The sequence below is a fragment of the Halichoerus grypus genome, chromosome 6 (genome assembly GCF_964656455.1).
Source record: "Halichoerus grypus chromosome 6, mHalGry1.hap1.1, whole genome shotgun sequence".
NCBI classification, from domain to species: Eukaryota; Metazoa; Chordata; class Mammalia; order Carnivora; family Phocidae; genus Halichoerus; species Halichoerus grypus.
This window is the reverse complement of record NC_135717.1, coordinates 78,121,423-78,148,998: the sequence shown is the minus strand read 5'-3', so window position 1 is coordinate 78,148,998 and position 27,576 is coordinate 78,121,423. Positions and strand designations below refer to the sequence as shown.

General features: G+C 36.9%; 1 protein-coding gene across 12 annotated transcripts in view; it reads left to right on the top strand.

Annotated features, from left to right (window-relative positions):
- The window catches only part of ERC1 (ELKS/RAB6-interacting/CAST family member 1), a 550,857-nt gene that overhangs the window by 83,774 nt on the left and 439,507 nt on the right, over positions 1-27,576 (top strand). For all 12 annotated transcript variants that reach the window (XM_078075442.1, XM_078075441.1, XM_078075446.1 and 9 more), the window contains exon 3: positions 13,211-13,627. In XM_078075442.1, the coding sequence (XP_077931568.1) occupies positions 13,211-13,627 (417 nt within the window). The remainder of the gene's footprint in view (positions 1-13,210; positions 13,628-27,576) is intronic.

Here is a 27,576-nt window from a genome sequence, read left to right as displayed (position 1 = left end):
GTAACAAAAGCAAGTTGCAAAGAGAAGCATGTACAAATGACATCATTTATGTGAATTATAAACCAGTAATAGTGTGTGAGTGTGTGTGTGTGAGAGAGAGATCTGAAGAAAATAAGGCACATTGTTGATGGTGATTTCCTTTGTTGCATGTTTGAGGTTTTTTTTTTTTTTTTTTTTTAAAGATTTATTCACCAGTTTTAGAGAGAGTGTGCACACTTGTGAGCTGGGGGTAGTGGCAGAGGGAGAAGGAGAGAGAGAATCTCACACAGACTCCCTGTTGAGCTCAGAGCCCAATGAAGAGCTTGACTCGTGTCCCCATGATCTTGACCTGAGCCAAAACCAAGAGTTGGATGCTCAACTGACTGAGCCACCCAGGACCCCCTTGAATGAGTCTTTAAAACCCTAAGCTTCTGCCTTTTTCTCTTTTACCTGTTTAAGAATGTAAGGTTACCACTGAATTAGGTGATAGAACATCCTACAGAGCATGTTAGAACTGGAAGAGTTCTTAAATTTACTAAATTATTGTCTTTTCTTTTAAGTGAAGTCACTACTAGTTAAATTATCGTGAATATTTAGTTTTTTTCAAACTTATACCTCGAACTCTTGATTTTTTTGTTGTTGAGATGTAGTTTACATACAGTGAAATGCATAGATAGATCTTAAGCATCATAGTTCTATGAATTTTGACAAATGCCAATACCGATATAATCTGCAGTCTTATCAAGATACAACATTTTCATCATCCCATAAAGTTCCTTGTACCCTTTCCCAGTTCATATATTCCTTGCCCTCCAACAAATAGTGTTCTAATTCCTTTCATCTTAGATTAATTTTGTTTGTTCTAGAACTTCATAAATGGAATTATCAGTCTGTACTCTATTGTGTTTGGCTTCTTTTGCTCAGCATATTGTTTTTTACATTTATTCATGTTTTTGCATGTATCTGTAGTTATCCTTTTTATATTGAATAGTTTTATTTGTATGGATATTGCATAATCAGTTTATCCATTCTCATGTTGTTGGGGTTGTTTCCAGTTTTTGGCTGTTATGAATGAAGCTGTTGTAAACATTTTTTTTTAAGATTTATTTATTTTAGGGGGTGGGAGGGGCAGAGGAAGAGGGAGAGAGAAACTCAAGTGGACTCTGTGTTGTGAACCCAGAGCCTGACATGGGGGTGGATCTCACGACCCTGAGATCAGACCTGAGCCAAAATCAAGAGTCAGTCACTTAACCGACTGCACCACCCAGGTGCCCCTGTTGTAAACATTTTTATTTATTTTTTTATTTTTAAAGATTTATTTATTTTAGAAAGAGAGAGGGTGTGAGTACAGGGAGGGACAGAGGGGGGAGGGAGAGAGAAACTTTAGCTGACTCCTTGTTGAGCTTGGAGCCTGATGCAGTGCTCCATCTCATGACCCTGAGATCATGACCTGAGCTGAAACCAAGAGTTGGATGCTTATCTGACTCTGCCACCCAGGGGCCCCGTAAATGTTTTTTATACACATGTGCTTGTGGACATGTTTTCATTTCTCTTAGGGAGAATCTAGGAGTATAATTGTTGGGTCATAGCATAGATACATTTTTAGCTTTATGAGAAACTGGCTGGGGCACTTGGGAGGCTCAGTTGGTTAAGCGTCTGTTTTCAGCTCAGGTCATGATCCCAGAGTCCTGGGATCGAGTTCCGCATTGGGCTCCCAGCTCTGTGGGAAGTCTGCTTCTCCCTCACCCTCTGCCGTTCCCCCTGACTCATGCTCACTTCTGCGCGTGCTCTCTCTCAAATAAATCTTACAAAAAAAAAAGAAAAAAACTTTATGAGAAACTGGCAGACTAATTTCCGGAGTATTGGTATACTTTCACATTCTGGTTGCTTCACATCCTTGCTAACATTGGTGGTGTTTACATTTTAGCTCTTCTAGTGGGTATGTGGTGGTATCTCATTCTGGTTTTAATTTTCATTTCCGTAATTACTAATGATATTGGTCACTTTTTCACTTGCACATTGGCTAGTTGTGTATCTTCCTTTTCAAAGTATATAAGTCTTTCATTTTTAAAGCATTAGCATGTTTTTATTTGTGTTACAGGAGTTGTTTATATATTCAGGGTAAAAGTCCTTTGACGGTTACTATTTCCCCCAGTATGTCGCTTATCAATTTATTTTTATAATGGTCACTTCGATAAAAGTTTTGATAAAATTTTAATTTTGATTAAGTCCAGTGTGTCAGTTTTTATTTTATCAAGTGTGCTTTCTAACATAGATGTCTAAATATATTTTACTTAAAAGTATTCAGTCAGATGAAGTGATGGTGAAAGATTTTGTGGACATAGGCCTAAGTATTTGAATTGCAAATATGATGTGGTAAGTAAACTTTCTGCAAATATGGGTGCAGGAATTAAAAAATAATGGTAACAAATGTATTTATTGGGGTTTATATGATAGAATTGGTGAGAGTCAGGAAAGCAAATTATTTTCCCTTTTTATACCCCATGAAGATTCCATCTGTTGTTCTTATTTGCGCTTAACAGTGCTGCTAAATCATGAAGCAATCTTTTATACTGTTTACTACCTAAATTAATTTCTTTTCTGTTTCTTCATTAACTTTTCAAAAAATTTTCATTAATTTTTATTTTTTTATTTTTTTTAAAGATTTTATTTATTTATTTTGACAGAGACACAGCAAGAGAGGGAACACAAGCAGGGGGAGTGAGAGAGGTAGAAGCAGGCTTCCTGCTGAGCAGGGAGCCTGATGCGGGGTTCAGTCCCAGGACCCTGGGATCATGACCTGAGCTGAAGGCAGATGCTTAACAACTGAGCTACCCAGGCGCCCCTCATTAATTTTTAAAGCTTTCTTTTACCTATTCCATTTTATTCTGTTTTTACAGAAGCATCTGCAAGAGTCTTAGTCATACCTTATTTGATGATTGCCAATGGAGACTATTAAAGGATTGTGTACAATAAATATTTGTATCTCAGTTACTTTCCAGAAAGATTTATGATTTTATCTATAAGAGCTTTTTATTTCTGTGGTTGTTGTTCATAGTTTTATCCCCAGGTGCCTTTTTGTTCTTATCAAGCTTCTCTTTCTCTCCCTTTTTAATTACACTTTTTGAAAGATTTGTTTTTGTGTAGAAAAATGTGGTTAAATTTTACGTGTTGATCTTACATTTATCAGGTTGCTGAACTCTTTTTTTTTTTTTTTTTTTTTTAGATTTTTTATTTATTTATTTGAGACAGAGAGAGCACATGAGAGGGGGGAGGGTCAGAGGGAGAAGCAGGCTCCCTCAGGGAGCCCGATGCGGGACTCGATCCAGGGACTCCAGGATCATGACCTGAGCCGAAGGCAGTCGCCTAACCAACTGAGCCACCCAGGCGCCCAGGTTGCTGAACTCTTAATGATACAGATGTCTTGTCTATAATTTTTTCTGAGTTTTCATCATATAATCCTGTATAATGACTGTTTCTTCTTTTCTGATTCTCATACCTTTCATTTCTGACTACACTTGTTCTTAGTATTTCAGCAGTCTGTCACTTGCCTAGTGTAGTCGGTTTCATTCTGATTTGCTTAATAGTTAGATTTGATTTTTATAGGAAAGCTCATTTAGTAAAAAATATAAGTATTGAAATAAGATGTGAATAATTTTGGTGGTTTATTCTGGCTTACGGATGTTCTTTGTATATGTTTTATGTTGTTTTCTCCAGAGAGAATTAATTATATAAGTAATTTTGTTGGGCTTCATCTCAATTTAAAATTTTTTTTGCTGATAGTGTATGTGAAAGCATCTTAAGCAATAGCAGTGTACATGAATGCTTTTCTCTAAGACTGTAATGTAAAGTCATGATCTCTTTGTACTTTCAGTATCAGTCTTCCTTGCTTCTCTTTCTCTGGAGGAGAAGGTGGGGGAGGAAGAAAGAAATTCTATAGTTTCTGATAAGCTGTGGGCACACAGTGACTTCAGTGTTGACACAGCTCTGTGGGACACAGACATCAGCCCCTGTCAGCTTTATGTTGTGTTCTGCAGCTGAATGTCAGCAGGGACTCCCTTCAGATTGCTAAATTTCTTGCTTCCTGTGTGTACTCATTCAGCAAAATCTACTCCCCAAAGCAACATTGCCAAGATTAGCTGTTAATCACTTTCACAGCTGATGGATATCACCTAACTCTTTGTTCTTTATTTTTCTTTCTTTTTGATTCACATACCAGTATTTCAGTGACCAAATTTGGGGATTTTGTTAACTCATTTACCTTTGTTGCAGGTGTTTGCAACTTTTGTGTTGCAGAGAATGAAGAAAGAAGTGAATTTGATACTTGAAATGCTGCTAGAATGAACAGTATCTTTTTAGTAGCTTGTAGTTGCAGTTGTTACTGCTGCCATTGCAATTGTTACTGCTGAGTGTTCTCAGGTTAAACATTTATGGAAGTGGTTGTTACAGGATCCCTTTGCTGCTGGTGGTGGTGGTGTTTTTAAGTTATTTGGATGTTATTTATAATGAAATGGATCTCTTCAATCCTGTTACTACTTAGCATGATATTTTTACTATTTTAGTTTCTGGTTTGGAGTACTATCCTTTCTATACTTCCTTTACCAGTTCCTTCTTCCCTTTTTCTCTTTCTTTCAGTTTGGCAAGTCAGAACAGGCTTTCTAGAGGACATAATGCCTGAGCTAAGAATGAAAGGACAAGTAGGATTTAAATGGGAGTGAGAGGGGAAAGGGCAGAGACCACATAAGTAGAGGTGAAGCCGTAAAAGGTAGTATGGCGATTTGGGTAACAAAAAGTAATTTGGAATTTCTAGGACTTGTGGTAAAAGTGGTTTATTGTTACTTGAATTGTTGATTATCTCTATGAGGCCATAAAATATAAAATGTACAGTTGACCCTTGAGGAACGTGGAGATTAGGGGCACTGTTCCCTGCACAGTTGAAAATCTGCGTATAACTTTTTACTCCCACCAAAATTAACTATTAATAGCCTACTATTGACTAGAAGTCTTACTGATAACATAAACAACACAGATTTTGTATGTTATATGTATTATATATTGTATTCTTATAATAAAGCAAGCTAGAGAAAAAAAAAGTTATTAAGAAAATCATGAGGGGGTGCCTAGGTGGCTAAGTCGTTAAGTGTCTGCCTTTGGCTCAGGTCATGATCCCAGGGTCCTGGGATCGAGCCTCGCATCAGGCTCCCTGCTCTGTCGGAAGCCTGCTTCTACCTCTCTCACTTCCCCTGCTTGTGTTTCCTCTCGCTGTGTCTCTCTCTGTCAAATAAATAAAATCTTTAAAAAAAAAAAAAGTCATGACGAAGGGGCGCCTGGATGGCTCATTTGGTTAACTGTGTGCCTTTGGCTCAGGTCATGATCCCAGGGTCCTGGGATTGAGCCCCAAGTCAGGCTCCCGGCTCAGTGGAGCCTGCTTCTCTCTCTCCCTCTGCTGCTCCCCCTGCTTGTGCTCTCTCGCTCTCTCTGTCAAGTAAATAAATAAAGTCTTTAAAGAAAAAAAAAATTATGAGGAAGAGAAAATGCGTTTACAGTTAAAGTACTGTACTGTTTTTTTTTTTTAAGATTTTTAAAAAATTTGTATCTCTGTCAAATAAATAAAATCTTTTAAAAAAATAAAATTTGTGATAGGGTATAGTGCTGGTGGGTGAGTGTATCTGTGTAACTGTGTTTTATCAATTTCTAAGCTTTATTTTTTGGACAAGAACTCTATGTGCTTTGTATAGTACTAAAAGTATGAAAGGTTCTTGTTGACTGTTGATTATCTGAAAATGCTTCTCTTTACTTTGGATCAAACATGAACAAATTCAGGGACGCCTGCTGGCTCAGTCAGTGGAGCATGTGACTCTTGCTCTCCGGGTTGGGGGTTTGAATGTCATATTGGGTGTAGATTTTACTTTAAAAAAAATACAACATGAATAAATCCAGAGTATATAGTTAACATTTTTTGTTAGGATTGTCTTTCGTATTTTGGATAGTTTGTATTTAAGATATAATTTTTTTGTGATAGTTGGTAAAGAATTAATTGTCACAGAAGATGAATAATTCATTGTATTATAGGGGAAAGATACAGCTTTCCAGGGAAATTTGCATGTGCTATCTACTAGCTGTTTACTTTCAAAGTAATTCTCAAAATTTGTTTTGGTCAGTCTTTCATCAAAAATTTATTGAGCACTTACTATACCAAGCACTGTGCTGTGCCCCAGAGTAAAGAGATGACAGCCCCAAGTCCTAGAAAGTTTTTATTGAAGACAGAAACAAAGAAATACATTTCAGGTTAGTCTGGCAAGTGCTATTGTTTAGGGATATAGTAATGTGGCAGTACAGATGAGAACATCAAATACCCTGAGGAAGCTGTAAGCTTGACTCAGATGACTTCAGTAAGAATTATTATAAGCTCTTTTGCATCTTACATGAATAAAGTTCCTTAATGTATACATTTATATGTTTCAGAAAAAAAATTGTTCTTAATTTAACATAAAATGGTGCAATACTGGTACTTTTTCTAACTGGTCATCTTAACAAATAGTGCATTGAGTTCTCCATGATGTATTGTTTGTAATGATGACCATTTTCTTGTATCCATAATACAGTAGCCCCCCTTGGCATGGTTTTGCTTTCTGTGGTTTCAGTTACTGGTGGTCACTTGTGGTCCGGAAGCAGACCTCATTTTTCCTTCTCATTTACTGTTAGAAGGTCACTAATAGCCTAACACTACCTCACAATGCCTGCGTCATTCACCTTCAGTTTGTCACGTAGGCATTTTATTATCTCACATCATCATCAGAAGAAGGTTGAGGACAATACAATGAACTATTTTGAGAGAGAGAGAGAGACCACATTCACATAACTATTATTACGGCATATTATTATAATTGTTCTATTTTATTTTAGCTTTTTTTGTTAATCTCTTACTATGCCTAATTTACAAATTAAATTTTTATCATAGGTATGTATGTATTGGAAAAAACATAGGGTATATAGGATTTGGTACTATCCATAGTTTTAGGCATCCACTGGGGGTCTTGGAACATATTCCTGTGGAAAGGGGGGGGAGGATACTGTATTCTTTTTTTTTTTTTTTTCCTAACTAAAAATAGCTCTAGACTGCAAAGTTCTGTCATTTTAGAAATCAGGATAAACTGGATCAAAGTGTTCTGTTGTTCCAAGAAACTAATGATTATATTTGGGAAGTTCTGCCTCACAGGAGCTTCTGATACTTATCTAAAACATATTGTATGAAGGGTTGCTGTGATCTTCTGTAGTTTTTGCAGATAGATGTATTATTTTTCTAATAAAAGTCATAGTCCCTGTCAGAGATTTAAGAATTTTCATTACTGTTGTTCACAGTATCCTACCATTTCATTGAGATACAGCTTGGCATAATAACAGCACAATCCTTGGAGTAAATTTTAAGCTGTTACTTTCCAGTCTTTCCAGATCAACTGAATGTCAGGGTGAAAAGTGGTAGACTAGTAAGTGTTGGTATAACATTTGGAATGTGAGAAGTGTGAGATCGTTTTGGAGAGTGTCATGAGCAGAATTCCCAAATAGAAATTCTCCTAATGTCTTACAACTGAGATCTTCCCTTTAAATTCAATCTATCTGTTTTTGGCTGATCATTATAAATGTTTGTGAGATGTGCAGGTTTGCTCATTTTATTATCTGTATGAGTATGCTGGAAAAGGAGTAGTCTGGCTTCTAGCCTGCCTGCTGCTTTCTTCTCCCAAGGGAATTGGGAAGAATTTTTTTTTCTTTTTTCTTTTTTTCTTTCTTTTTTAATTTTTAAATTAACATATAATGTATTATTTGTTTCAGGGATACAGGTCTGTGATTTGTCAGTCTTACACAATTCACAGTCCTCACCATATCACGTACCCTCCCCAAGGTCCATCACCCGGCCACCTCATCCTTCCCATCCTCCTCCACTCCGGCAACCCTCAGATTGTTTGCTGAGATTAAGAGTCTTTTATGTTTTGTCTCCCTCTCTGGTTTCATCTTGTTTCATTTTTCCCTCCCTTCTCCTATAATCCTCTGTCTTGTTTCTTAAATTCCTCATATCAGTGAGATCATATGATACTTGTCTATTTCTGATTGACTTATTTCGCTTAGCATAATACCCTCTAGTTCCATCCACATCGTTGTAAATGGCAAGATTCCATTTTTTGGTGGCTGCATAATATTCCATTGTGTACACACACACACACACACCACATCTTCTTTATCCATTCATCTGTTGATGGACATCTAGGCTGGGAAGAATTTTTTTTAAGTAAAGCTAGCTTGAATGTAGCCTAAAGTAGGGATGTTGATTTCTATTTCAATGGAGAAGATTGCTGTAGCTTTCTAGGCTACCAAACTATCATTTTATTTCTATTTCATAGTAAAATGGGTGCAAGCAGAGCTGAAGAAGTAGACACATTAGTAGCTGTAATTTATTTCTTCACCAAAATGATAATTGCCATACTAGATTTAATCATAAATGTTATGTGAAACTATTAGCTATAGTCAACACCTGTTTCTCCTGACTTGAATAGTGATGAATGTCCAAAAAAGGAGGAACAGTTGTTTTAGAAATCAGTTTCGGGGGCGCCTGGGTGGCTCAGTCGTTAAGTGTCTGCCTTCGGCTCGGGTCATGATCCCAGGGTCCAGGGATCGAGCTCCGCATCGGGCTCCAGCCCCGCATCGGGCTCCAGCCCCGCATCGGGCTCCCTGCTCAGCGGGAAGCCTGCTTCTCCCTCTCCCACTCACCCTGCTTGTGTTCCCTCTCTCGCTGTCTCTTTCTCTGTCAAATAAATAAATAAAATCTTAAAAAAAAAAAAAGAAATCAGTTTCGTTGTTGAGTCTAACTTCTGATATTTCCCTTTGGGATAAATTCACTCAGACTTTATCTGGGTCTTTTGACTTCCAGAGGTGAAGAAGGAAACCAGAATTGATCATAGATTTCAGAGAATTATTAGCATTTTGACACATTTTTTTATTAAGGATTTTGAACTCTAACAACTGTTAAGAATCTTTACAGGGTGATGCTGACAGTTAAATGCATTTAAAAAATCCTATTTCTGAATTAAAATATTTGATACTTTTATCCTTGTTAAGAAAAAAGCAGTGCTTTTCAGAAGGTTGAAGATCACCAGAATTGAAAATTCACTACTTGCTAAGCATAATAGCAAAACCAGAAACTATGAAAGAAACATTTGGTATGTTTGCACTAAAAAAAAAAAACTCTATGATAGTCACCATAAACTTTGTTAAAAGAAAAATGACAGACTTGGAAATATATTTGTAACATAGATAGCAGGCAAAGGTTATTTAATCCACTTAGGAAAATAACAAAACGGGCAAAGAACAAGAACAGATGAGTCACAAAGGAAGGAATACAAGGTGCCAGTAGATATGTGGATAGATGTTCAGCCATGCTTGTAATTGAAGAAAGGCCAGCAAAAGAAAGAAAATACCCAGAGTTTTCAAATGTGTGGGAAATGGCCACTCCCAGATATGGTTTGGTGTTAAGTTTAAATGTGTACAGACCTTTTAGAGATAATTTTAGTATATATCAAATTATAATTGCATATCCTCCAGTTCAGCAATTCCACCTTTGACAATTTATCCCTAGGAAAAATTTGGATACATGTGCAAAGATAGACATATGAAGGTGCCTGTTGTAATAGTGAAAACCGAGAACCAACCTAAATATTTATCAATAGTCATAAATAAATAATTTAATATCCATACATTGTGGTTTTATGGCAGGCATCATTTTTTCCTCATTTTCTTTATTGTAAAATACACCTTATATTTACCATCTTTTTTTTTTTTTAAAGATTTTATTTATTTATTTGACAGAGAGAGAGAGAGGGAGGCACAAGCAGGGAGAGCAGCAGGCAGAGGGAGAAGCAGACTCCCCACTGAGCAGGGAGCCTGATGCTGGACTCAATCCCTGGACCCTGGGATCATGACCTGAGCCAAAGGCAGTCGCTTAACCTACTGAACCACCCAGACGCCCTTTACATTTACCATCTTAACTATTTTTCAGGTGTACAGTTCAATGACATAAAGTACATTGTTGTGCAAACAATACCACCATCCATCTCCAGAACTCTTTTCATCCTGTAAAATTGAATCTCCATATCCGTTCAACAGTGGCTCCCCATCCCTCCCCAACGCCCACTTTTTCCAGGCCCTGGCAGCCACTCTTCTACTTTCTGCATCTATAAATTTGACTACTCTAGATACCTCATGTAAATGGAATCATATAATATTTGTCTTTTGTGACTGATTCATTTAGCGTAATGTCCTCAAATTTCATCCATGTTGTAGCCTGTGTCAGAATTTCATTCTTTTTTAAGTTTAAAATATAGGCATTTTTAGAATTTAATTTTTGAGTGGGTAGAACATCTGTTCAAATTCAAGAGGAAGGTTGGGAGGAGGGAAGATGGGAAGCGATTGCTGATTGGCATGGAATTTCTCTAAGGGGTTATGGAAGTGTTCTAGAATTGGTACTGTTTGATGTACAACTTTTAATATGCTAAAAACCACTGAATTATACACTTAAAACAGGTGAACTTTATGGTATGTAAATTGTATTTCAGTAAAGCTGTTACTAAAAAATTTCAGTGTCAATTATACTTCAGGTAAAAAAATTTTCAAGAGGAATACAATAAATTTCTAATAAAGTGTTTTTAGAAGTTGTCCCTCAACTATTCTAGTTTTACTTTTTTTTTTTTTATATTAGAGTGAGAGATAGAGAGGGAAGGACAGAGGGAGAGGGAGAGAGAGAATCCCAAGCAGCCCCCACACTCAGCACAGAGCCGGTTACAGGGCTCGATCTCATGACCCTGAGAGCATGACCCGAGCCGAAATCAAGAGTTGGATGCCCAACCAACTGAGTCACCCAGATGCCCTCTTGTTTTGCTTTTTAAAAAAATTGTGTGACTTTCCAGAAATATTTTTATTTCTTATGCATATTTTATTTATAGTAAATAGTAAATATTACTCCCCCACTTTTAACAAAAGTGGTAGTAAATTGAACATGGTGTTCTACACCAAGCAGACATCTCTGAAGTCTGTTTTTCTTAGTTTTAGGTAAAAAGGTTTTTTTTTTTTTAAATTACAAAAGGAAGAAAAAAATCACAGAAGGATTACATGGTTAGATAGTATAGAAAAGTATGAAGCGAAATGTAAAAGCTGTCCATACCCAGAGATAGTCATTGGTAATTGTATATCCTTTTTAGACTTTTATCTCCATGTATATATACTCTTTTAAAAATTAGAATTGAGGGGTGCCTGGATGGCTCGGTCGGTTGGGTGTCTGCCTTCGCTTCGGGTCCTGATCCCAAGGGTCCTGGAATCGGGCCCCGCATTGGACTCTCTGATCGGTGGGGAGTTTGCTTCTCCCTCTCCATCTGCCTTTCCCCCTTCTTGTGCTCTTTCCCTCTCTCTCACTCTCAAATAAATAAATAAGATCTTAAAAAAAATAAAAATTAGAACTGAGATCATCCTATACTTGGTATTGTGTAGTCAGCTTTTTTACGCTTAAAACAATATATTGTGATCACAGTTTTTAATCAGTAAATATACTCTTCATTGTTATTTTTTTTATGGATGCATAGTATTAAATTGTGTGGACATTTTTCATTTACTGTAGCTCATCACCTATTAATATCTATTTAGGTTGTTTCTAATTTTGTCACTATTATAAACAAGAATGAGTATCTTTGTACATACACCTTTGTACCCTTGCCAGGTCATTTTTTGAGATATTTACTACACTGCTATTTTGTAGTCCACCAAAATTTTTTAAAAACATATGTTTTAAAATATAAATTACAAAGATTTCCATTTTATAGAGATTATTATCTCTATAAAAAGATGGTGCAGGTATTTAAATCCTTATTTATTTTTAAATATGAGGAATCTGAAATGCAGAAAGTGGCATTGTGTCCAAAATTGCATAGCAGTTAGTGTGAGAGATGGCGCTAAAACTCACGTCTTCTGATTGTGGGTTAGCGTTCTTTCCACTGTGGCATACTGCCAGTCCTTAAAGACCTTCAGTACAAGGGGTGATTTTGTTGTTGCTTCTTCATTTCTAAAAATATGATTCTTGTGACATACTTTTAGATTCTTTGTATAATGTGCTACAATTTATCCATTCAGATTAAAGGTACATATACCTTCAGTAGGGGTACAGGCTAAAGATATGCCCTCTCAAATATTTTGTAGTTTATCTGCATTAATATCTTCATTTAATTACTCACCTATATCGTTATCTTTCCCTGTATGAAAAGCTCTCATAGTCTGTTTTTTTTCCCCCTCTTTTGAAAGCTTTAAGTCATTTTATTTTCTCTGGGTAGTACTAGTTTCAGTGGGCTGGAAGAATAGCTTTGGTTTCAATGACAGCTCCATTATTTACTATGTGATCTTGGGCAAGTTACTTAAATCTCTGTAAGGCTAGGGTCATCATCCGTAAAATCAAAATAATAGTACATGTGTCATGGGGATTAAGTGAATTAACACATAAAAAGTGCTTGGCACAATTTGGTAGATACTACTCATTAAATGTTAGTTATTATTTAATATGTGAATTTAAATCCTTAAAAGTCATTTTGTGTTTTGATATCCTTTGTATTTTTTTGTGAAACTTTTTTTTAAAATTAATTCATTTGAGAGAGAGTGTGCATGAGTGTGAGGGGAGGGGCAGAGGGAGAGAGAATCTCAAGCAGACTCCCTGCTGAGCGGGGAGCCCAGTGTAGGGCTCTGTCTCACAACCCTGAGATCATGACCTGAGCTGAAATCAAGAGTTGGACAGTCAACTGATGGAGCCATTTAGGTACCCATTTTGGTGAAACTTTTGTATGATGTGTTTGTATTCCTGTAGATTTCCCCTTTTTCCTCCCCTACCCTTTAGTTCTATATAATACCTTCTACTGATTTTGAACAATATCTTTATTTTGTCATGGTTCATGCAAAGTGAGGCGCTGTCGTACTTACCTTGTTTCCTGTTGGGAATAAACACAAGTTAAATAACTGAGATTTTATAGATTATCTCAATCATTTTTTTAAGACAATGTAAAACAGAATAATGCGAATCCTAATTTATTGAATTCAGGGTTCTGAGAGCCGTGGTAGCTACTTTCTGACTGACTTCCCCAATCTGCTTCGTTTTTTCTACTTGAGGAGGAAAGCTGATTTGGGGTTTTCTTTTTTGTCTTGATTCTAGCACATGCAGATGACAATCCAGGCTCTCCAGGATGAATTGCGGATCCAAAGGGACCTAAACCAGCTGTTTCAGCAAGATAGTAGCAGTAGGACTGGTGAACCCTGTGTGGCAGAGCTGACGGAGGAGAACTTTCAGAGGCTACATGCTGAGCATGAGCGGCAGGCCAAAGAGCTGTTCCTTCTTCGAAAGACTTTGGAGGAAATGGAGCTGCGTATTGAGACTCAGAAGCAAACCCTAAATGCTCGGGATGAATCCATCAAGAAACTTCTGGAGATGTTGCAGAGCAAAGGACTTTCTGCTAAGGCTACTGAAGAAGACCATGAGAGAACAAGACGACTGGCAGAGGCAGAGATGCATGTCCACCACCTAGAAAGCCTTTTGGAGCAGAAGGAAAAAGAGAACAGTATGTTGAGAGAGGTGAGTGACTGCTTTTTCCCTAAAGACTTACTGATGGTCTTTTTTTCCCCCTGAATAGTCAGCATCTTAGCTTAGATAAATTTGTATGTTCTACTGAGTTAGTGGAAAGTAATTTCTTCTTTTGTGTTTAAGTGCTTCACTGATTTCTGTTTTGATTGGCTCTCTTGTGTGAGATGGCGTTGACTGGTATGAATACTGGCTTGATAACTTTCTGTATCTTTTTTCCCCCCTCCATTTGGTTTCTGTAGACTCATTTTGTTGCTAGAGGGGCAGAGAATTTTCTTTGTTACTCATCTCTTAATTTGTTCATAGAGACACACACAACAAAACCAGAATCAGAGTACCTAACTATTATTTAATTTTAGAATATTACTAAGAGAAAGTAAGTGGTTACCTCAGTTTAGGTGTGCTTATATAGTCCTTGGCAGTAGTAGTGGATGTTTGCCCTGTGGTTTCCATGGAAACTTGCCTTGCTGTAAAAGATATGTAATAAAAATCATTTGCTGCCATGGAGGCACAGTGAGAAAGAATGATACAGAGGCACACTGCAGTTATTTTTTATAGAGGAAACTCAGACTTTAGCTGACCACTGTGACTGTTGATAATTCTTTGCTTTTCTAGGTAATGATTCATTTTAAGGAAGTATAAATGAAAAATTCATCTTACATTGAATTAAAAAAATTGACATATAATTCTCTATATGTGGCCAGAGACTTTAGCCATTTGGATGGGGAAAAAAATCTCAGAACTGTGTTAATGTCAGTCTGAATGAAATATGAGGAAAGAAATGAAAAAAAAGTGGAATATTCCCAAAACAGCAAAATAGCAACTTTAAAAGACTACTTCTATATTTGAAGTTCTATAACTTCTCCTTTTATAAAAATTCTGAAATATTTATTTACAGTGAGGATATTTTATTTTTGATAAAGGGGAAATTCAGTGTTTTTTAAATACCATGATTTTATTACACAGTAAAGTCACTGTAGGTTATTGTAGTAAGATTAGGAAATAGGTTAGCAAAAAATCAAAACCCCAGGTATTATTACCTAGTGATAACTGTTATGTATATGTTTACAGTCATTTTTATTATGTATACGTTCTTTTTATATTTCTTTCTCTTAAAAAGGTAGAATACTCGGGGCACTGGGTGGCTTAGTCGGTTGAGCATCTGACTCCTGATTTTGGCTCAGGTCATGATCTCAGGGTTGTGCAATCGAAGGATCAAGTCCTGTGTCTCGGGCTCTGCACTCAGCGGGGAGTCTGCTTGGGATTCTCTCTACCCCTTCCCCCCTGCGCTCTCTTGCTCTCTCTCTCAAATAAATAAATAAATCTTAAAAAAAAAAAGAATGCTATCCATTAGTATTGTCTAATATAACTTTCTGTGATGATGGAAATGTTTCGTATCTGCTCTGTTCATTATGGTAGCCACTAGTTACATGTGCCTATTGAGCCCTTGAAATGTGGCTAGTGTGACTGAGGAACTGAATTTTAATTTCTATTTAAATATAATTAATCCAGAATTAAATTTAGTTAGTCAAATTTAAAGTGTCTACATGCAGCTAGTGGCTATATATTTAATGCAGGTATGGATAATGCAATGTCACCTGCTTTTCTTAATAATTTGTTTTGACCACCTTTCTTTTGTCAGGTACAGGTAAGGTTTTGTAATTTCTAATGAATTTATAAAGTTCCGTTGCATTTATTTGAATACCTTTTGCTGTTGAAAATTTTATTTTCATATTAATTTTTCAGTATTATAAAACTGCTGCACTGAATATCCTTAACCATGTATCTCTGTACATTAATTTTTGTGTTTAGGATAAATTCCTAGAAATGAATTTGCTCAAAGTGTGTGTACATTTTTGAAACTGAATAATCTTATCTTCCAGAGTGATTGGACCAGTTTATGTTCCTAGCTGCATATAATGTGTTCTTATGATTAATCTGCAGCTATGTACATGTTATGCTCTTCAAATTATCAGACTGTAATATTTTAGAAAATTATTAATCAACTGCTATGTCAAGGAACATTCTGAGTTTGTTTCAGTTTACTTTCAATTTACTTTACTTTATGACCTGGCCATAGAACACTGTTAGAGGAGTTGTGATAATCTTACACAGCATGCAACATGAAATCTGTACCAACATCGTGAATTTTGAATGTTAGGTTTTTAGTGCTTCTGTTCTGAATATTTCGACCTATGCCCATTTATTTATTTTAAAAAAATTTAAATTGAAGTAGAGTTGACATACAATGTTATGTTATTTTCAGGTGTACAATATGGTGATTTGACAAGTCTATACATAATGTGCTATGCTCACAACAGTATTTGCTACCATTTGTCACCATACAGTGCTATTACAATACCATTGACTATATTTCCTCTGCTGTACCTTTTATCCTTGTCACTTATTCATTCCATAACTGGAAGCCTGTATCTCCCAATCCCCTTTACCCATTTTGTCCATCCCCCCAACCCTTCTCCCCTCTTGGAACCATCAGTTTGTTCTCTGTATTTTTGGACTGTTTCTGCTTTTTGTTTTTTCTTTTATTTTGTTTTTTAGATTCCACAAATAAGTAAAATCATATGATATTTGTCTTTGTCTCACTTTTTGCACTTAGCATAATACCCTCTAGGTCCATCCATGTTGTCATAAGTGGCAAGATCTCATTCTTTTTTATTATGCCTATTTAATTTTGAGTTTTGGAGTTAATAAGGGGTGAATAGTTAAGGATTGTGAAAAGCCACATTGTTATTTTGGCAGAGAACAAGCAGAAACACAGTGAATTTGAAAAACCAGTAGGAAAAAAACCATGAATTTAAGGCTGATTTTCAAGTAACAAGCTCTACAAATATCAAGTCCCACTTATGTACATAATGTGGAAAGAAATACAGGCCTTGTCAATCATACCAACACACAATTCCAGTTGCTGTTAGTAACATAGCATCATTTTATAGGAGACAAAATCATACGAATTAAAATCTTTAAGAGCAAGTGGAAATGATTGCTTCAGAAACAAATGTTCTTTTTTTTTTAAAGATTTATTTACTTATTTTAGAGAGAGAGAGCAAGCACAAGTTGGGGGGGGCAGAGGGAAAGGAAGAAAAGCAGACTCCCTGCTGAGGGAGAAGCTCTAAGTGGGGCTTTATGTCACAACCCTGAGATCATGACCTGACTGAAATCAAGAGTCAGATGCTTAACCAGATGAGCCACCCAGGTACCCCTGGAGCCAAATATAAAAAAAAAAAAGAAAAAGAAATCTTTAGAATTCTTGTTTTCTTTTCAGTTTCTCCTATTTACCTTCAAGACTTAGACCAAATTTCAGTTCTTCTGTGAAGTTTTCCTTCTGTAGCTTTATACATATATGTAGATGAATCAATCATATTATAGTATATTTATATTTACATGTATGTTTCTTCATCATTCACTTAATTTTTTGCATCAAAGATACATTTTTTTAAAAGATTTTATTTATTTATTTGAGAGAGAGAATAAGATAGAGAGAGAATGAGAGGGGGAGGGTCAGAGGGAGAAGCAGACTCCCTGCTGAGCAGGGAGCCCGATGCGGGACTCGATCCCGGGACTCCAGGATCATGACCTGAGCTGAAGGCAGTCGCTTAACCAACTGAGCCACCCAGGCGCCCCTCAAAGATACATTTTTTTAAAAAGATTTTATTTTATTTATTTTATTTTTATTTTTTTGAGAGAGATAGACTGCGAGCTGGGGGGTGGGGATGGGGTGGAGGGGCAGAGGGAGAGAGAGAGAATCTTAAGCTCCATGCCCAGCACAGAGCCTAACACAGGGCTCAATCTCATGACCTTGAGATCATGATCTGAGCTGAAATCAAGAGTTGGTCACTTAACCAATTAAACCACCCAGGCGCCCCTAAAGATCTTATTTTTAAGTAATCTCTATACCCAACGTGGGGGTTGAACCCACAACCCTGACCATGCTCCTCTTACTGAGCCATCCAGGTGCCCCCAAAGATACATTTTTTTAAAAGTTTACTTTGAAGATTTATGTATTTGAGAGAGAGAGAGAAAGAGGGGCGTGCATGTGCATGTGCACACGTGTGGGGGGAGGGGAAGAGGGAGAGAATCCTTAAGCAGACTTCCTGCTGAGCCGGAAGCCCAACCTGGGGCTTGATCTCACAACCCTGAGATCATGACTTGAGCCATAATCAAGAGTTGGAAACTTAACTGACTGAGCCAACGAGGTGCCCCACCAAAGATACATGTTTTTTTAAAAAAATCTTTATTTTGCCAGTGTCTAACAAATACACAGTGGGTACTCGAGAAATGTTAGTTGAATAAGTTGAAATGCAGGCAAAAAATTTAAACCTGGAACTTACAGAAAGGATAGAGTTTTGAGTTTTTTTTTTTCCCTGGTGTGACCACTGGGTACTAAAACCTGATGAAGATTTGAAAACAAGTTAAACCCCAAAGCTAGTTTTGCTTATGAGTTCACTTATACATATTATAAATACAATATTAGCAGATAGAATCAGCATTATGGTAAAATGATAATACTCCAAATCAAAAGGAGTTTATTCCAGGAATGCCAGAATGGCTCAATATATCATACATAGTTATAGTTTGTATTAGGTAAAAGGAAAAGAGAACCTTGTGGTATTTGATGGCTGTCTCAAAGATATTAGATAAAATGTTACAGATATTTTCATTGAAAATGAAACAAAATGAACTAAAAATAAGGATTGAATGTTACTTTTTGGGTAAGATTTGAATAAATAATAACATAATAAATGTATATTATAAACATATTTCAAACTAATAGCCAGCATCAAGCTTACTGTGACATACTAGAAATGCCCGTTGAAGTTAGAAAGAGGTCAAAAATGGTTGTGTTCATCAGTATTTAACATTATTTTGGAAGTGTTAGGTAGTGCAATTAGATAAGGAAATGCCATAAATAATATCAGTAATGGTAATGGAAAGGATATAGCTAAATTGTCATTACAGTGTAGATGGGAATATTAATATAAAGATGTCACTTTACCCCAAATCTGTAAATTTAATGTAATCACAATAGGAATGATTTTGAAACGTGCCCTAATGACGTTGTGGTTTATTTGCAAGAAGAACAGTGCAGGAACACTTGCTTAAACAGATCATGATGCACATATTTGAAATCCAGTGTTATTAAAATGTGTGGTACTGGCACAGCAATAGATAGCTAGATCAATGAAACAGAATAGGATCCAGAAATAATATAGTTTTCAGTATATGATGGATGTTTTGAAATAGTGGCCATCCATTTGGAAAACAGTTATATCATTATATCAAATTAAATTCTGGATGAAATAAAGAGCTACTTTTTTAAAACATAAAAACACTAGAAAATATAAGCAAAAAGCTTTTATTTTTTTATTTTTTAAAGAATTTTTTATTTATTCATTTGAGATAGAGAGATACAGAGAGAGACAGAGCAGGAGCAGTGGGGAGAGGAAGAGGGAGCAGAGGAAGAGGGAGAAGCAGACTGCTTGCTGAGCAGGGAGCCCGATGTGAGGCTCGATCCCAGGACCTGGAGATCATGACCTGAGCCGAAGGCAGACGCTTAACCGACTGAGCCACCCAGGCGCCCCAGTAAAAAGCTTTTAATATAATCTTGGGATAGGAAAGAATCTTTCATTGCCATAGCAAGAACCTTAAAGAATTAAATTTGTGTATGTTAGAAAATACAGTTAATAAAAGTTAAAATGATAATTTGGGATAAAGCTTTCTAATATATGGCTAGACTAATACATAAAGATTGTTTCTAAAACAATAAGAGGCTAGAGGCCCTTGGTACCACCTTTCCTTTCTCATTTATTCAACAAATATCTTTTGAGCCTCTGATATGTATTTGATCCTGGGATAGTCATGGGGTATACATTTTTCATGTCAGCACACGTGAACTCTGCCCTCCTAGAATTTAAAAATCTGGTGGGAGACAGTAAATTGATAATTATGAGATGAGCTACGTGATTGGGTGGAGTCTAATTATGTTTCGGGAAGGGATTTCTGTAAACAGGATAAGCATCTTTGAGGAGGTGCCCCTTAAGGGAGATCTGAAGAAAGACAAGGAGAATATCTTGCTGAGCATTTGGGTAAAATCCTTTCATGAAGAAAGGGTAACAGTTTCAAAAGGCCTCATGGGAAGGAATTTTGAGGAAACAGCAAGATGGCTAGAGGGCAAAAGTAAATTGTATAAGGTGAAGGCTGGCATCAGATGACAGGTTGAAGAGGTAGCCAGGGCCAAATACATTCCTTTCATTCATCAGATATTTACTGGGCACTAACCATGTGCAAAGCAGTAGGGAAATAGCAGTGAACAAAACATGCCCTCTAGGAAACAAAGCACTTGCCTTCATGATCCTTGCAGGTAATGCAATTGTTATATTCAAAGTGCAAGAAGAGTCCTTTCCAATGTTTAATCAAGGGAATGTTAAGATCTGGTTTGCCTTTTACAATTTACTCTGGCTGTGTTGAGAACGAATGGGGGAGGGAGAGTCAAGAGTGAACAGGGAAGTCTAATAAAGAACTTAACAGCTCTCATCTAGGTTAGGTGAGTGGCGCCTTGAAATGACCATTGCACATTGTATTACTAGTGGATCAATAAAGTCAAGAGGAATTGTGAGTTGGCAACACCAAGATATCCATAGGTTTTATTTATTGGACTTTGACCATCTTTAAAAAAAAATCAGTATTTCATCAGTTCTAAGACTCACGGTTTTTCTTATTTTAACAGTATGGAATTGAGTTAAATCTTACCTTTGATGGCATCTTACAGTCTGTCAGCGAGGCAGTCATGCTGGATTTGTTTGCCTGTGCATTCACAGTCATATACCTATTCCTTTTGTTACCACTTTAGTTTAGGGTGTGAGCATTGTTGGTATTTCTCGTGTTAACTTTAATTGTTTATCAGTATGTCATCAGTAATAATCATGTAGTGAATTGGCATTGAAACCAAAGTTACTGGCATAGGGAAAGTTATAAAAACAGTTCAAATGATATATAGTTAAACTTTGGTTAAATAAGTAAAAGAGAACTCTTACAGTCAGTATAAAATAAAAATTTTGAATGAAAAAGTTTTGTGTCACAATTTATTTGGAGGCATTTCCTCCCTTTCTTTCCACTACATAAAACAGTGGTATGTACTACAATCAATGGCATCTTAGATTTGATGAAGTACTATAACATTAAAATGGCATTCATATCCAGGAGCATTTGTGATTAGTTTTCCATTTTGTTTATGAAAATGATTCTGTAGTGACAGGTAAATAATTCTCCCAAATAAAAGCCAAAGAAGAAAAAAATAAATTTAAATTAAGCATCATATTTTGTTTGTACTGAAATTACATTTTTATGGGACTACTTATTGTTAGATCTTATATTGTTTCCTGCGGTACTTTTCCTTTGATTGATAGAAAAGTGAAGACATTTATTGGACAAATATTGAACCACAGTCAGGACTTGTCTTGATCAGTGCCTGGGGCTTGGGCATATAGAGTTTTAATAAGCTTTATAGGTAATTCTGTTACACACCAAAGTTTGAGACCCAAGTTTGGGTTCTCATTCTGTTAGCAGAACATACTTAAAGTTGGCTATGGTTGGATCTGTATTCCATATGCATACCAAACATTATCTGTAGGCCAAAAAAATAATATATTTCATACCTATATATGCTCTGAATTTTAGAAATGTAGATGCTGTTGTGGTAAATAAAATATAAATTTGTTTTAAAACATTATTACATTCATGCTAGTTTTTGTGTCTATAATATTTCAATCAACAAACCTTGTTAGCATAACTGCTATCATCTAGGGGTTTACAGAAATGTTTGAGGTTAAAAGTACTAATATTTGACTAGGTTCTGGGCTAGGAATTCTGAATCTAACTAGTATATCTGAGGAATGCCTATTTTTGTCATTGGCAGTTGTAAGGTAGAAGCAGAGAAGATAGGAAGGAAAAAAAGAAGTAAGAGAAAAAATAGAAACAGACAAAGCATAGGAAGAATTTTAAAAAAGGAGGGGGTCCCAAGTTTTCTGCTTTGTGAGTGATTTTGGAAAATATGGACAGTTGCATACTATATTCAGGTTATTCTTCCCCTTTTCCTTGTATCATTTGTGCCCATTTCCATTTTGACAAGATCACGTTTTCTCAGTAATGCCATTACTAGAGATGGCAAAGGGTTAAAGTATAATGGTTGCTGACACAGAGAACCACGAGGACTCTTTCTGCTTATTCTCCCCGTCTTCCTTATTCCTGTCTCCTCTGTGTTTTGAGTACAGTAAACCCAGAACTTGTGTGGAGGATTGAATCTGTGAAGGGGTCTCACAAGCCATCTGGAGCTTCTACCCTTGAACCAAGGGTGCTGGGGGCTAAAACCTGAAACTTGAAAGAAAGAAATTTCAGACATAAGTACTACTTTGCAGTCACAAATACTCCTTTTTCTCAGTTGTGTAAGTAAAAGTTGACTTACTTTTTAAAAGAAACTACTTAAAAGAGAAAAATAGGAAAATTCCTAACTTGCTTGGTTTCTAACTCTAGATTAGTCATTATTCTTTGGTAAATTAATGAGAGGAAATGAACACCTTTTCTTTTGTCTACCACAGTTGACAGTATAACAAGATCCAGATAATCCTACCTGTATTTTAATTGTTTCATTTCAGGCCAAAGGAGTGAAATAGAGCGAGCAAATAGAATATTCTAGTTCTTATTTTTATTTGAATAGTACATTCATTTCTATTTCCTGTCTCCTCTCTTTATTAACAGTGCATGCATGAGTCAGAGGCTTGATGTACTCAGTGGGAAAGGGGAGTTTATCAGCTCACTGACTGCAAGATGTATTCATAATGAGTTTTAATGTGTAGGCCTCTGAATGGAAATTTGTTACAAGTGATAGGTTTAGAAATGTCTTAATAGGAAAACTTCTGCCTGTGAATGGTTTAAAATGCATCCTAGTTCCTTAGCAAAGGAGGATTTTTTGTTCAAATGGATTTGTTTTCCTTACATGCTTGCTAGCATTTAAAATTATTATCGTTTAACCTTAAGACATTTGGAAATCTACCTTATTTGGAATTAGGTAATAGGAAAGAAGTCAGATAAAATTAGTTCACTATCGGAATTGTGAGGTATTTCAAAGAAATGCAGTTTTAATGTTTTCAAGTTGATACAGAAATACCAAATGAAAAATGTAAAGTATAGGTTATAGAATTTTATTAATAGATGAAGATAATTTACAATGAGCAGGATTCATTTTATTTTTGCTTATTCTTTTAAACGTTTTACACTCATTTTATTGAATAAATATTATTAAATATCTGCTGTGTGGCCAGTTGATCATCTTGCTTACAGTGTGGAGAATAGATTAAATGTGGACAAACTGGAGGTGCAGAGGAAGCTGAAGAGTTTGTTGTTTTAATGTAGGTAAGAGATTGTTATGGCCTGAACTAATGTGTTGGGATTTTGTCCTGGATTAGTGTGTTCTGGATTTGACTCTCTTCCTTAATGAAGTGTTTTGCCTTGTGAAAATTAATTTAATTGTGGATTAACTTGATCTTTAGAAGACTTGCTTTTAAACGCTGTTAGGGCTGACAAAGATAGCCTTTCCTCTTTCAGGGCTAAATTAGCTCTACTTCTAAGACTTGGCTTTTCTGGTGTCTCTACTAAATGCCTCTGATGTTCTCCTTACTTTGGTTATTTGGAGCTAGGATTTTTCCCAGCCCCATGTGAGTTCAGGTAGTTGCTCAACTCATAGCTCTCTGATAGTTGTTCTGTCGCTAGTTAATTGTTTCATGTGGAGTCTTGCCCAGTGCATGCGCACTTAGGGTTTGGCCAGAGACTCAAGGGGACCTGTGTCAGATTAGGCACTGCTGCTTTTATGGCTACCTTCCTTCTCTGTGATATTCTGCTCTGCACGTTTCTGCTGTCTTAGGAATCTTATCCATTGATCCTTCTGAGTTCTGCATGACTGCTATCTTCTGTTTGGGCTTCCTCTCCTTGCTTCACATACTGAATAGCAAGTCTGGGCCATCAGTGTTTGTTTCTCCTCTTTCAAAGGATCATAGACCTATGCGCTTGTTTTCCAGTGTCTGAAAACAGTTACTTTGTGCATTTTATCTAATTTTAAAATAGTTTACAACAGGAGGGCCAGTCTTCTATCCATTATGGTCAGATCATGTTGGTTTTGTAGAGAGTGAGAAGCAAATGGGAAACTCATTGAAGGATTCAAAGCAGACTAAACTGTCATAATTTGTTGATCCTTTGTGAAGATTACTGTGGTGCTCTCTTGAGAATGGACAGAGGAAGTGGAAGGAAACTAACAGCTGTCGTAGTAATCTAGGGTTCAGCTGAACTGGAAATGGAGTGAAGTGGAATAATTCAAGACATATTTTGAAGATGGAGCAATCCCTGCCTCCTGTTTGAATTGGTTGTGGGAAATGAAGATCTGGGAAGAATGAGACACTGGTGTTTGGCTGAACCACTGGGAGGGTGGTGCCATTTAATAAGATGGAGAAGACTCATCTCTCATCACACTCATCAGATGAGGGGCTAGATTAAGGAAGAGAAAAATCAAGAGTTTTGTTATGGACAATATAAATTACCTATTAGACATCTAAATAGAGATATCAAATGGGCAGTTGGATAAATGAATCTAAAATCAGAGCAGAGGGCCTAAGAATTCACTAGTGTTTCAGATAGTGTTTAAGCAATGTTATGGATTAGAGAGTTTAGATGGAAAAGAGAAGAGAGTTTAGGACTTGTCACCTGGTCACTGTAAGTATTTAGGGGTCTAATTTAGAAGGAAGAACCTGCAAAAGAAACAGAAGAAGCACTTGGAGAGAAAGAAGAATAGGAGAGTGTGGTGTCATAATAGTCAAGAGAAAATGTGTATATAGGAGGGAGTGGCCCACTGCTTTGAATGCCTCTGAGAGTTCTAGGAAGATGAAGACAGAAAGGTGTCCACTAGATTTGGCACCCTGGAATTCACTGGTGATGTGGATGAATTGTTTGAATGGAGAGGTAGAGAAAGAAATAACTAAAATAATTAAATTAAAGCAACAGTCTTCCATTGTGTTACTGGAGAGATCAACTTTGGGAGACTGTTGCTATAATCCAGGCAGAATCTCTAGGAGGGCTGGAGAGACTGGGTACAGAAGTTATACAGCCAAAACCAGTCTCCAATCCATCGTGCTCCTTTATCGGTTTGGTGAAGACAGTGCTGCTCTTGGTGCAGGGCACAGACACAGCAGCCTGTTTGGCTGACACCACTGACACTGCTCACTACCTTTGGAACCTCTGCCATTCCTGAGAGTGTGAGCTCGAGGTAGCTGCTGCCTCTGCCACTCATTGCCGGAATTGTCACTGTTCACGTCCCCAAGTCTTCTGTTAAAAGATTCTGGTGGAGATGAGGTCTTGTGTCTGGACTGCAAGAAAGGCTGGGGAAAAAAGTATGTGGCATTTTTAGCTTTTATTGTGGAAGGAAGACTGTCTTAAAATGTGGAATCCCCAAACATAAAAGGGAGATTAGATATCATGGTAAGAAAGAGTGATAGATGTCCACTACAAGGTTAGATAAATAGATTTTGCAGGTTATCCATGGAACGGTAAGACAGTTGACTTTTGAACAATGAGGGGGTTGGGAGCTGACCCCTCTATAGTCGAAAATCTGCATAGAATGTCTGACTCCCCCAAAACTTAACTACTAATAACCTATTATTGACTGCAAGCCTTACTGATAACATAAATGGTTGATTTACACATAGTTTGTATGTTATATGTATTAGTTACTATATTCTTTAGGTGAGCTAGAGAAAAGAAAAAGGTATTAAAAATCATAAGAGAAACACATTTACAGTACTGTACTATATTTATTAAAAAAAAATAATACATATAAGGACGCCTAGGTGGCTCAGTCAGTTAAGCGTCTGCCTTCGGCTCAGGTCATGATCCTGGGGTCCTGGGATGGAGGCCCGCGTTGGGCTCCCCACTCAGCAGGGAGTCTGCTTCTCCCTCTCCCTCTGCCCCTCCCCCTGCTTATGCCCTCTCTCTTTAATGAATATAAATAATAAAATCTTTAAAAAAAAGAAAAAATAATACATGTATAAGTGGACCAGTATAGTTCAAACCCGTGTTGTTTAAGAGTCAACTGTAGTTGAATCTGTGGGATTGGGGAAGGGCTACCTTGTATTGGTGTGCACATTGTTCAACCAAACAAGAGCTTCCTGCTGATGGAGCAAGTGGGGCTTAAAACTCAACCAATGTTTCATGGTGAGGTTGCATCTACTCCAGAGGGGTTGCTTTTTTTCTAATTCGTATTAAGTTTCTCTGTGAGCTGGTGGAGTTCCTGGAGTGGGGCTATAGAACTGAGAAGAGTTCCAAGGATGGAATTTAGAAAATGTCTGTGTGTGCTTAGGCTAGGGAAAGGACAGAGACTAAGCCTTTAGAGTTAGGATAATTCTTTAATGGAAGGCAGTTGAAAATTTTAAAGACGTTCCTTCCTTAACTCTCTCTATGGTTTAAAAAAAGAAAAAGCTATTACGTGGAGTTCAGAAAGGATGTGGACTGACAACAGCTATTAGATTTAGGAACAAGATGGTCCTTTATTTGATATGGTAGAGAGAGTCATCCAGTAGTGAGGTGAAGAAGAAAACTAGCTGATAATTTATTCATTTTTTCAGTCTTTCCTTCATCCAACAAAAGAATGGATATGGAGGAGAAATAATTTTTAATGATTGCTTACATGTCACACAGTGTCTGAGGAATACAAAGGACAGTTTTGCTCTGAAGGAGTTTATGGTCTAGAGAAGATTATTCCAAATACAGTAATTCCAAACTGAGGGAAGAGTGGTAAGAGAGGAGGTCTTGTAGGCTACTGAAGGGACTCTGATTTTGCTTTGAGTCAGATAGGGAACTATGACAAGAGTTTTGGGCAGAGGAGTGACAAGATTAAATTCATGCTTAAAGGTCACTCTGAGTGCTCTTTTGAGAATAGACTGTAGGGGAGCAAGATAAAGAGTGGGGAGCCTAATTAGGAGCTTTTTGTTGGATTTAAAAGATATGTGTATTTTGTTTGTTTGTTTTTAGATTTATTATTTGAGAGAGAGGGAGGGAGAGAGGAAGAGAGAGAGAGAGAAAGAGAACATGCTGGGGGAGGGACAGGGGGAGAGGGAGAGAGAGTCCCAAGTAGACTCTGCTGAGTGTGGAGCCTGATGCGAGGGTTGATCCCGTGACGCTGAGATCACGACCTGAGCCAAAATCAGGAGTCGGATGCTTAACCAACTGTACGACCCAGGCACCCGTAAAAGGTATATTTTTGTTTGTGGTTTACTCCAAGTGGTAACAGTGGAGATGGCAAGGAGTGCTTGCATTTTGGATATGTTTTAAAGTTAGAGTTAACTGGATTTCCTGATTGTGGCTTGAAAGCAGAAGGAAGGCATTAAGACTCAGGTGTTTAACCTGAGTGACTGGAAGGATGGAGCAGGCTTTAGAGCACCACCAGGAGTTTACTCTTGGGCTTGAAGAGTTTGAGGTATTTGTTAAACGTACAGATGGGATACCTTGTTGAATATTTAAGGCTGGAGTTAGGGAGAAAAGTAGCAGAAAGGGTGGTATATATTAATAGTGGTTTGCACTATAGTTTCAGCAGCCAACTGGTAAATGTGGATGTTCAAAAGTTACTGGTTTTTAAACTGTTGACTTTATAATTTAGAACTTTTGTCAGTTAGTGGCACTACTCTTTGAGGAAGAGGTAACCCAGTGAAGTGTGCAGTTCTGTTTTCTGTTTTCTCTCAAACCATTCTTCCTGGCCAGGCAAGAATGAATAAGTTAGGTGAAAGGTATAATTAAAGTATTATACATTCCTTTTATTATGGTTAAGTATAGTTCAGATGGAAAGTATTCATCTGTGTATTCTCCGGGATCACTAGAAGCTATGCCAGGGT